Source organism: Salpingoeca rosetta (assembly GCF_000188695.1).
Source record: "Salpingoeca rosetta unplaced genomic scaffold supercont1.16, whole genome shotgun sequence".
NCBI classification, from domain to species: domain Eukaryota; class Choanoflagellata; order Craspedida; family Salpingoecidae; genus Salpingoeca; species Salpingoeca rosetta.
The window spans coordinates 427,854-437,853 of NW_004754918.1; the positions used below are offsets into that span (position 1 = coordinate 427,854).

General features: G+C 56.0%; 3 protein-coding genes across 3 annotated transcripts in view; 2 read left to right on the forward strand and 1 right to left on the reverse strand.

Annotated features, from left to right (window-relative positions):
• PTSG_07069 (uncharacterized protein) overlaps nt 1-3,666 on the reverse strand; it is a gene marked incomplete at both ends in the record, with an annotated part of 6,103 nt that extends 2,437 nt beyond the window's left edge. The window contains 12 exons of the mRNA XM_004992427.1: nt 37-335; nt 543-807; nt 1,006-1,474; nt 1,563-1,662; nt 1,795-2,039; nt 2,228-2,290; nt 2,397-2,459; nt 2,662-2,724; nt 2,831-2,890; nt 3,035-3,097; nt 3,405-3,446; nt 3,606-3,666. Of these exons, the coding sequence (XP_004992484.1) occupies nt 37-335; nt 543-807; nt 1,006-1,474; nt 1,563-1,662; nt 1,795-2,039; nt 2,228-2,290; nt 2,397-2,459; nt 2,662-2,724; nt 2,831-2,890; nt 3,035-3,097; nt 3,405-3,446; nt 3,606-3,666 (1,793 nt within the window). The remainder of the gene's footprint in view (nt 1-36; nt 336-542; nt 808-1,005; nt 1,475-1,562; nt 1,663-1,794; nt 2,040-2,227; nt 2,291-2,396; nt 2,460-2,661; nt 2,725-2,830; nt 2,891-3,034; nt 3,098-3,404; nt 3,447-3,605) is intronic.
• Nucleotides 3,667-3,823: 157 nt separating this feature from the next.
• PTSG_07070 (uncharacterized protein) lies at nt 3,824-9,374 on the forward strand. Its single transcript, XM_004992428.1, has 11 exons — nt 3,824-5,774; nt 6,005-6,148; nt 6,426-6,554; nt 6,776-6,862; nt 7,020-7,124; nt 7,338-7,449; nt 7,653-7,765; nt 7,930-7,991; nt 8,161-8,238; nt 8,462-8,606; nt 8,852-9,374. Exons 1-11 carry the CDS (start codon nt 3,837-3,839, stop codon nt 8,978-8,980), a joined length of 3,042 nt encoding a protein of 1,013 aa, XP_004992485.1. The 5' UTR covers nt 3,824-3,836; the 3' UTR covers nt 8,981-9,374.
• Nucleotides 9,375-9,675: 301 nt separating this feature from the next.
• Nucleotides 9,676-10,000, forward strand: part of PTSG_07071 (minichromosome maintenance complex component 5) — a gene marked incomplete at its 3' end in the record, with an annotated part of 5,089 nt that continues 4,764 nt past the window's right edge. The window contains exon 1 of the mRNA XM_004992429.1: nt 9,676-10,000. This exon is cut by the window's right edge and continues 63 nt beyond it. Within this exon, the coding sequence (XP_004992486.1) occupies nt 9,794-10,000 (207 nt within the window). The 5' untranslated portion in view covers nt 9,676-9,793.

Consider the following 10,000-nt stretch of genomic DNA (forward strand, 5'->3'; position numbering starts at 1 on the left):
CACACGGCGTCGCGCAAGCGGTACACGACCTCTCACCAAGCTTGCTTCACGTGAAACTGGCAAAGAAGCCAGCGAGAGTTGGGAAGTGCCTCATCCACGGCGCGACCTTCGGCAAACGTCTTATCCGTGATCACGGCCGATGGAGTGATACCGTGGTCTGCAACCGCTTTCCGTAGAAAGTGTGCGACGACGCCGATCGTCTCGTGACTCACAATGGCGTGCGCCACAGGTATTCCCCATCCATAGACGCTTTCGACCACCACGCTAATCAACGGGTGGTCGTACATGTTTGTGCCATGTGTTGAGTCAAGAAAAATGCCACGATGCCCACACTCCTAAGGAAACACAGAACAAGCATGCATGGGAAGTGATGACGAGACGCTTACCATTAGCCACGTGCACAAGGCTGGCGACACACTGCAGTATTGACACGCCAACACGACACGAGTCAACAGAGTGCCCCATGTGTTGCAAGGCGGTGCACATCATTGACCATGCATGCAAGGATTCAAGACGCGAGCACGGCACTCAGCACCACACACCTTGAGCACGCGTCGCTGCCACTCAGTCTGCACAAGGATGAATAGTGACTCTTGCGGGAAATCGCCTGAGGCGCGCTGTTCGGGCCCGCCAAACTCAAACGCCTCCTGACCTTGAAGCTTCAAGGCTGTGATGACCGGGGTGTGCTCGCCAGCCTCCTTGTTGTAGATTTGTGCAGCGTACCACACAGAAGCGGCGTCATCCGCATCAAAGCGCCCAGGCTCGTACTCCTGAGCAACGTTGTAGACATGCGCTTGCTTGAAAATGCTAGTCACGCAAGCACGACAAAGACAGTCAGAACGTGCACTGACACACAAGCACACGCAAGGCAGGGAACACACACACACACACACACACACACACACACACACACACACACACACAAAAACACACACGCACACTCGTTCACTCACTCACCCACTCACGCGCGCACTCACACACACACAGACACCGCATCGATCTAACCTGATACGTGGATGCGAGGAAAAGGTCGCCTTCACCTGATGATAAATGGCCGTGTAAGACGCCGAGACACGAAGGAGACGTGCCACTTCTGCACGAAACACGCCTGGCAGCTGTAGGTGACGCAGGTCCTTCGAATGTGAGTGGTAGTTGAACATCACCACCCGCACTCGCCCGCCTTTGCAGACCTGCCCCCACATCATTGCTGGACAACACCCAACAGGTTTTGGCGCCTTTGCACGGTGAGCGCGGATTGTGCCCTGATATGGTCGCTCATTGCCATGCCGAGAGCACGTCCGGACGAATTCTTCTTCCACCTGTACATGTTCGAGGCCCCACGCGGCAGCTTTTGGTGGGAAGCAGCAGGTGTGGTCACGCTTGACGTAATCGACGAGGGCAAAGTCGTCACACTCTGCCGCGGCGATGCACGACTCGAACCTGCTCCACGAGGCGTAGTAACGCACGACACAACCTGCAACGAACGACGTCGGGCAGGAGAGACATTGCTGATGAGAAACACAGGATCGGAGACAACAGGCAGGCCACAATCAAATACTCACATGAGGCGTCGTGATCCGTAATAACATGCTGCATGAGTTCCTTCGCGGTACAAAACGCAGCATCTGCGCAACCGCTCCGGCACTGAAAATGACCACGCGCCTGGCATATAGGGCAGAGCGCCGCTGGTGAGTAACACACGCACATACACACACAAAAGAGCGCAGACACACGCACGCATAAACACACACACACACACGCTGCAAGCGTGTACAATCACCACCAGATTCTGACCTTCTGTTTTCCGTGGTCGCGTAGTTGGTGCCTGGAGAGCGCCTGTCTGCTGCTGAAGGTCTGTGTACATGTGTTCTCGGGGCATGGGTACACAATGGCAACCTCGTTGCTGTTATTCTTGAACGTTTGCAGAAGGTCAGCAACGTCAGCACCTTTGTGCGACGTGCAGATGTGACGCTTGGCAGAGTCGAAACGAGTGAAGCGGGCGCTACAGCCAGACGCTGGGCACTCGAAAGGTTTCGTGTCTAGTGAAATCGCCGACAAGTGGCGTGAGCACACACAAGCGCAAACACACACACACACACGAGCGCAAACACACACACACACACATACACACACACACACACACACGCACACACAAGAGCGCGCGCGCACACACACACACACACACAGCACACACACAAGAGCGCACACACGGAGTGTTGTTTCGTACCCGGGGTGACGACATGTGCCTGGTGTTGTTGTGTCGTCGCGGCTGTGACTTCTGACCCAGTCCCTGGGATACACACATGCACATGCAGCTAACCATGAACACACACACACACACACACACGCACGCACGCACACACACAAGAGCGCACACACGGAGTGTTGTTTCGTACCCGGGGTGACGACATGTGCCTGGTGTTGTTGTGTCGTCGCGGCTGTGACTTCTGACCCAGTCCCTGGGATACACACATGCACATGCAGCTAACCATGAACACACACACACACGCACACGAGCGCGCGCACACATACACACACACAGACACACGCACGCAAGAGCGCAAACACACACACACGCACGCAAGAGCGCAAACACACGCACACGCACGCACAGGCGCACACACATAATCACACACACACGCACGGAGTGTTGTTTCGTACCCGGGGTGGCGACAGTTGCCTGGTGCTGTTGTGTCGTCGCGGCTGTGACTTCTGACCCAGTCCCTGGGATACACACATGCGCATGCAGCTAACCATGAACAGACATGCACACAAGAGCGCACAAGCACACACGCACGCACACACACACGCACGAAGTGTTGGTTCGTACCCGGGGTGGCGACAGTTGCCTGGTGTTGTTGCGTCAGAGCTGTGACTTGTGACTCAGTCCCTGGGATACACACACATGCGCATGCAGCTAACCATGAACAGACACACACACACACAAGAGCGCGCGCGTACACATACACAAGAGCGCAAACACATGCACAAGCGCACACGCACGCACACACACGCACGGAGTGTTGTTTCGTACCCGGGGTGACGGCATGTGCCTGGTGTTGTTGTGTCGTCGCGGCTGTGACTTCTGACCCAGTCCCTGGGATACACACATGCACAAGCAGCTAACCATGAACACACACACACACACAAACACACACACACACACACACACACACACACACACACACGCACGCACGCACACACACACACACAAGAGCGCACACACACACATGCACGCACGCACACACACACACATGCACGCACGTACACACACGCACACGCACGCAAGAGCGCAAACACAAACACGCACACGCACGTACAGGCGCACACATATAATCACTCAGAGATACACACATAGACACTCATGCACATACGGACACAGGCAGGATGGGGCCATTGCGCACCGTGTGTGCCATTGGCGGATTCGTCAAGCAGAGGCAGTAACTCTTCAGTGATGCGGTCGCGGACAGACGAAAGAGGAGGTCAGGGTGGTTGTTGTGTGAAGTCAAGCGATCATGTGAGGGACAGCCAGGCAGGGGAACACTTGAACACCACATGAAGGCTGTTGGTTGTGGGCAAGAGACGTGGGGATGACAAGTGCGCACCGAGGGTATCGACCAAGTCTTCAGGAGAGATTTGATCGGGAGTGGTGTGGATGGATGCCATCGTTGGAGTGGGGAGGGGTTGGTGGGTGAGGGCAGTGGGGTTGTGCAGTGTGGTGGGGAGGACGGGGTCGTTGCAAAAATGTTTATTTGGGTCAGACACGTTTTTCAAAAGGGAGAATATTGGGTGTGTGGTGGGGAGCAATCTCAGGAGCGGTGAGTGGGCCACCGGGAATGCAGACGCACCCTTTTGTTGTTGGCAACGCGCCGCGGCAAACAAAAAAACGCTTTCACAGTCAGCTCGCTCGCCAACTCCCCAGCGATTCACCACTTGTCATCAAACACATCGCATCCAACAACACCAACCAGTCCAGACACACGCGCACACACGCACACACATACGCACACACGTTGTTACACACGTTGTTACACACGCCTACGTACACACACCTACGTACACACGGCTACCACACACACAGGTACAGACGCACAGGCACACAATCGTCGTCCGCACAGATGGGCGATTACTATCGTGGGCGGCCAATGCGGTCATCAGCCATGGATCCCCGGATGGCACGTGGCGGTGTCGCGGGTGGCGGTGTTGGAGGGTACCAGAGCTTGGATCGGGCAAGGATGATGTCCTCGTTCGAGTACAGGAACAGGCAACACCAACAGCAGGCTGGGCCGGGCGTGGGCATGGGTATGGGCGTTGGCGGCGGCTACATGGGCGGTGGCATGGGAGGCCGCCAGTACTCAGGCCACATGGATGATGGCATGGGCCCCGCACCGCCAACGCGACAGGGCTCAGACTCGGCCTCGGAGCGATACACGCGGCTCCTGGAACGCGACATCGAGACGCTGCGCGAAGAGCTGCGAGCTGCGCGGGAAAAGGCAGAGAACCCAGAGCTGCTGCGCGAGCTCAGGGATGCACAGGAGGCGCTGCGCCACGAGAAGCAGATTGTGGGGGATCTCGAGCGGCAGGTGGCTGCTGGCGAGACCACGGCTGCCCAACTCACACACCTCCAGCAGGAGTGCGATCAGCTGCGCCAGGAGTACCGCGAGCAACAGCTCGAGCTCACGCACATGCAGCGCGATCTCTCGCACGCGCAGGACGCAGCAGCGGCCGCGGAATCGCGCGAGGAGCGGCTCAAGGGTGAGCTGGAGCGTGTGCGGGAGGATGCCAACGCCCGCGACCAGCGCATCTCCGAGCTGCAGCACGAGAACCTGCAGCTGAAGCGCCAGAGCGACCGCAACAAGGAGGCAGCGGGCCTGCAGCACAGCCGGGAGGTCTCTGGACTGCAGATGGAGGTGTCCTCGCTGCAGCAGCGCGTGGCATCGCGCGAACACGAGCTCAAGTCCCGCGAGCACACCATCGAGACGCTGCAGAACCAGCTGAAAAAGGAGGTGGAGCGCAGCAGGGAGACGCAGGGCGAGTACGAGAAGACAGTGGCGCAGCTGCGGCAGGCGCGCGAGGAGCTGGAACGCACGCTCCGGTCGACGGTGCAGGACAACGAGGCCAAGGACGCCACGCTGGGCAGCAAGGAGGACCTCATCTCCACCCTGGAGGAGCAAAAAGCGGACATGCAGGCGCACATGGACGAGCAGCGGTCGACAATTGCGTCGCTGCGAGACGACATCACGGCTCTCACGGCTGCCCAGGCGGAGAAGGACGAGGAGATTGAGAAGCTGACGGGGCAGGTGTCGTCGTTGGAGACGCAGGTGCTGACGGCGGATGAGCTGCGGCAGGCCGAGGAGGAGCGTGTGGAGCGACAGCGCAAGCTGTACGATGAGTTGGCGGAGATCCTGCAGGCCACGGAGGGCCAGCGGCAGAGCGGGATGGTGAGCAGCAAGGCGCGCGAGGTTGTTGCTGCGCGCGATGCCCTGGAGGCAGACTTGCAGGCCCTGCGCAAGGAGTTTGCAGTTGTGCAGCGGGAAAGCAACGCCAAGGACACAACCATTGCGCAGATGGAGCGGGCAGCGGAACGAAACGCCGCAGAGCGCGAGCGCATGGACGGCGAGGCGACGTCGCTTCGGGAGGAGTTGCTTGCACGCACGCGCGAGCTGAAGGATGCTACCATTGCGCAAGAATCGCTCACCCGCGAGGCACGGCTGCAGGAGGAGCGCATCGGCAGATACGATGACATCATCGCTGAGAAGGACAAACAAATCGAGGTGTGTGGGTGGTGCGTGTGTGTTGGGTGTGTGTTGTGCGTGTGTTGTGTTGTGTGTGTGTTGTGTTGTGCGTGTGTTGTGTTGTGTGTGTTGTGCGTGTGTTGTGCGTGTGTTTTTTGTGTGTGCGTGTGTGTTCTGTGTGCTTGTGTGTCTCTACTGTCCCTATGTGGGTGGGTGCTTCGTCTAGCCCCACGACTCACATGTGCTATCATTGCTCATCAATGCGCCAGGCGCTGAACCGAAGACTGGACGATGTGCGCGTTGACGGCGACAGCAAAGCAGACGACATGCGAGCCACCATCTCCCGCGCCGAGGAATTGCACCAGCGCGAGGTTTCACGACTCAAGGCAGAGGTTGCCAACCTCAAGGAGACGGTGCGTGTTTGCTGGTGGATGGCACTTGCCGTGCGTTTGTTTGGGTGCTCATCGCATCGCTTGTGTGTGTGTGTGTGTGTGTGTGTGTGTGTGTGTGTGTGTGTGTGTGTGTGTGTGTGTGTGTGTGTGTGTGTGTGTGTGTGCGTGTGTGTGCGTGTGTGTGTGTGTGGTGCATCATGTGACTTGTTCTGTTTGGTGAGTCTCTTGTCATTCAGTGCCATGACCCTCACCTTTACAACCTCCAACATGTGTCATTACGCCACCTTATCGACTGCAGAACCGCACGGACCGCTACTATGCAGATGTGTGCCATCGCATCAGCCTTGCGCTCAGTCTGGACACGGATGTCACCGCGAGTGCACATGCAGAGAACCTCTACCAGGCCATTGAGGCCCTCAAGCGCAGGGTGAGACAGCGCATTGGTGATTTCAATGTTGTTGTTGTTGTTGTTGTTGTTGTTGTCGTTGTTGTTGTTGTTGTTGTTGTTGTTGTTGTTGTTGTTGTTGTTGTTGTTGTTGTTGTTGTTGTGTGGTGTGTTGTTGTTGTGTGGTGTGTTTTGCTGGAGCCGTTCTGCCTTGTGAACCGTCCATTTACCAATGCCCGGCATGCGTTGCTTGGTGTCGCCAGGCCGATGTGGCGGAGATGAATGCGGCCAATGCCCTCAACTCACAATCCGTCAACATCTGGTCGGCCAGCCGCCCTGCAACATCACACGTAAGTTATGGCGCGGAGCATGCATGCACCTGCTTCCACTGGTCGTATGTTTGAGGCAGATGGCGTTATGAGTTATCACACCACACTCTGACCACACACACACACACACGTGCACGCTCACATGCACCCATACATACACACGTGTGGCCACATTCAGGCGCTGTCTGCGGACCACCTTGACTATGGGCGCATGCGCGGGGAGCGAAGCATGAGAATACGCATGGACGAGCTGGAGGAGGATGCCGCAAACGCGCGAATCGAGGTGTGTGGGGGGTGGTGCGGGTGCGCGCCCCACATGCGTTGAGAGTTTGGGATCGTGTGGCAAGAGGTGGTTATGGTGGCACTGTGTACGGCAACTGCTTCCCAAGCACATTTGTACTCCTCCACATGCTCACACCTAACCAAATACACGCACACGCACACGCGCACACGCACACGCACACACACACACTGAATTACGCACACTTCTTCACAGTTTGAGGGCTTCAAGCGGGAGGTCGCACGCATGGTGCACTGTAAACATGCACACGATGACGAAGCCATCCTTGACACGCTGCGGGCAGCACTCAAGGAGCGCACGCACAAACGTAAATATGAACGTGTGAACGTGTGAACGTGCGAAGATTGCTCATAACCACGCTGTGTGATGCACGCGATGGTTGTTGCTGTAGTGTGCCAACTACACTGGTGTCGCTCATGGCATCCACACACCCACACACACACACACACACGCATTCACACACAAAACGTATTCACGCTCGTATGCATCATTGCTTCTAACACAACACAGCGACGTCTCCGAGCGAGCGGCGGCGCGGCGGACGGAAGCGCGCGGATTCAGACAACGAATCACACGAACGCGAGATGAAGAAGCTCAAGCGCAAGCTCTCGGCTGCACTCAAGGTCAGCACGCGTGCGCCACACACACACACACATACACACATGCATACATACACGCACGCACACACACATACACACATATACACACATGTATACATGCACGCACGCACACACACACAGCATGAATGGCACCTTTGTACTCACATGTACGCATTTACACGTTGTAGACGATTGAGTCGCAAGAGATTTGGATCACCGCCATGGAGAAGAAGCTGAAGCACGCCAAAGGGTGGGTTGTACCCTGAAGGGTTGTCATTGCCACGCCCCTTGCCACCGTTTTGTCACGTCAGCAGTGGTGCGAATATATCTGACTGATGCCATTCCCACTCCCATGCACCGTCAACGTTGTGCTCACCGCCCAAGACATGCGTCCGTGTACATGCGTCTCACCGCAACAGGAGCACGTCTTCACTGCAAGATGAGGAGATTCGCTCCCTTCAGGCAGAGGTCGCGCACTGGAAGAACCAGGCCATAACGTGAGTGCAAATGGCTTTGCTGCGCATGTACATATACATATGTACATTTGTGTGTGCATGTGTGTGTATATGTTTATGTGTGTATGTGTAATGGATTTACTTGCTGCTTGCTTGCTTGCCTGTGTCATGCAGTCCTTTGCGTGTTGGTTGTTATGAATTAGCAGCTGCTCACCACTGCACCGCACCACAACACTCAACCATGAATCAACGCACGCGTGTACAGGAGTCGACCGGCAACTGCGCACGTGAGCACATCGTCCCTGTCACCGTCCGCGGGCATGCTGGGGCCAAACGACATTCTCGCCTTCAAGAACACCATTTCGGAGCTTGAGGCGCGCTTGCAAAAACACATTGACTTCCGCGCGAAGGTTTGTTCTTGTCATGCTTTGTGTATGTGCGTGTGTGTGCACACGTGCGTGTGTATGTGTATGTGTGTGTGTATGTGTGTGCGTGTGTATGTGTGTGTGTGCATGTGCGTGTATGTGCGTGTGTGTGCTGACGGTTAGGCCTCGTAACGCCGCCAAACACTGTCATTGTGCATGATGTCGACTCCGCCTGTTGCTCACGCCTGCCAACATCTGCAACCGCACAACGCATTGTTTCTTTCGCTCAGGTGATTCGGGCACTGCGCATGCCCGTGATCAGCGCGACAGATGAGGAGATCCTGAACGCCATCGACAACGCCGTCAGGGCGAGCGCCTCCAAACGAAGGGAAGAATTTGGCCAACGCACCATCTTCTAATCTGCTGATGTGTGTGTGTGTGAGTGTGAGTGTGTGTGTGTGAAGCCTTAGGAAGGGCGCGCGTGGTAGGGGAAGGGCGCGATTCCCAGAGATGTTTAGGCGTTCGCTGCAGTGGTGATGTGTGCAGCATGTCGCTGTGCTACGTTGTGTTGTTTGGTGTTGTTGTGTGCCATAGCTGCATCTTTTTTTGTTTGTTTCTTGTGCGTTTATGCGATCCGTTCAACCTTATGTGAACCTTGTCCACACCAACTGCTCAACTGAAGAACTGACATTCTCGTGTCAGTTGCTTGTTACTGTTGCTTTCTCTTGCTCGCTTGCCTGCATATTTGTTGCTGGCAGTGCTTGCTAGCTTGTATTGTTTCTCCATCCATTGTACATCAAATGTCATGCGACATGGTGAAATTGATGTGGTGCAGTGATGTGGTGCAGTGATGTCAGAGGCAGACACACACGCATGACAGACACACACACGCACACACACACGCACACACACACGCACACACACACACACACACAACACACACACACACACACACACACACACACACACACACACACACACACACACACACACAGAGCACCTGTTTTGGCGCCAAATTGGTGGATACGGCGCGAAATGTAAGTCTCGATATCCACACAATTTAAAGCAAACAAGCAGAGTGCGTACTTTCCGCACGTACTTTCCGCACAAACAAAACACAGCGAGCAGTCAGTGGAGACAGTGCGGCAACACTCCACCAACCACAACCAGCAGTCACACAGCTTCATCAGTCAGCGACGACCACACAGTAGTCACACACACAACACAGCACCATGTCTGGGTGGGATGAAGGACAGCTGTTCTACTCCGACCCCATCACCGGGGATACGGGCGGCGACAACGAGCGCGTGATTGCAAAGAAGGCGTTCTTGGAGTTCCTGTTGCAGTACAGACAGGACAATGTCTTCGTGTACAGGGATCTCTTGCGACGTCACTACCACCTCAAAGTGTTCAACTTGGAGGTGGACTTGGATCATCTC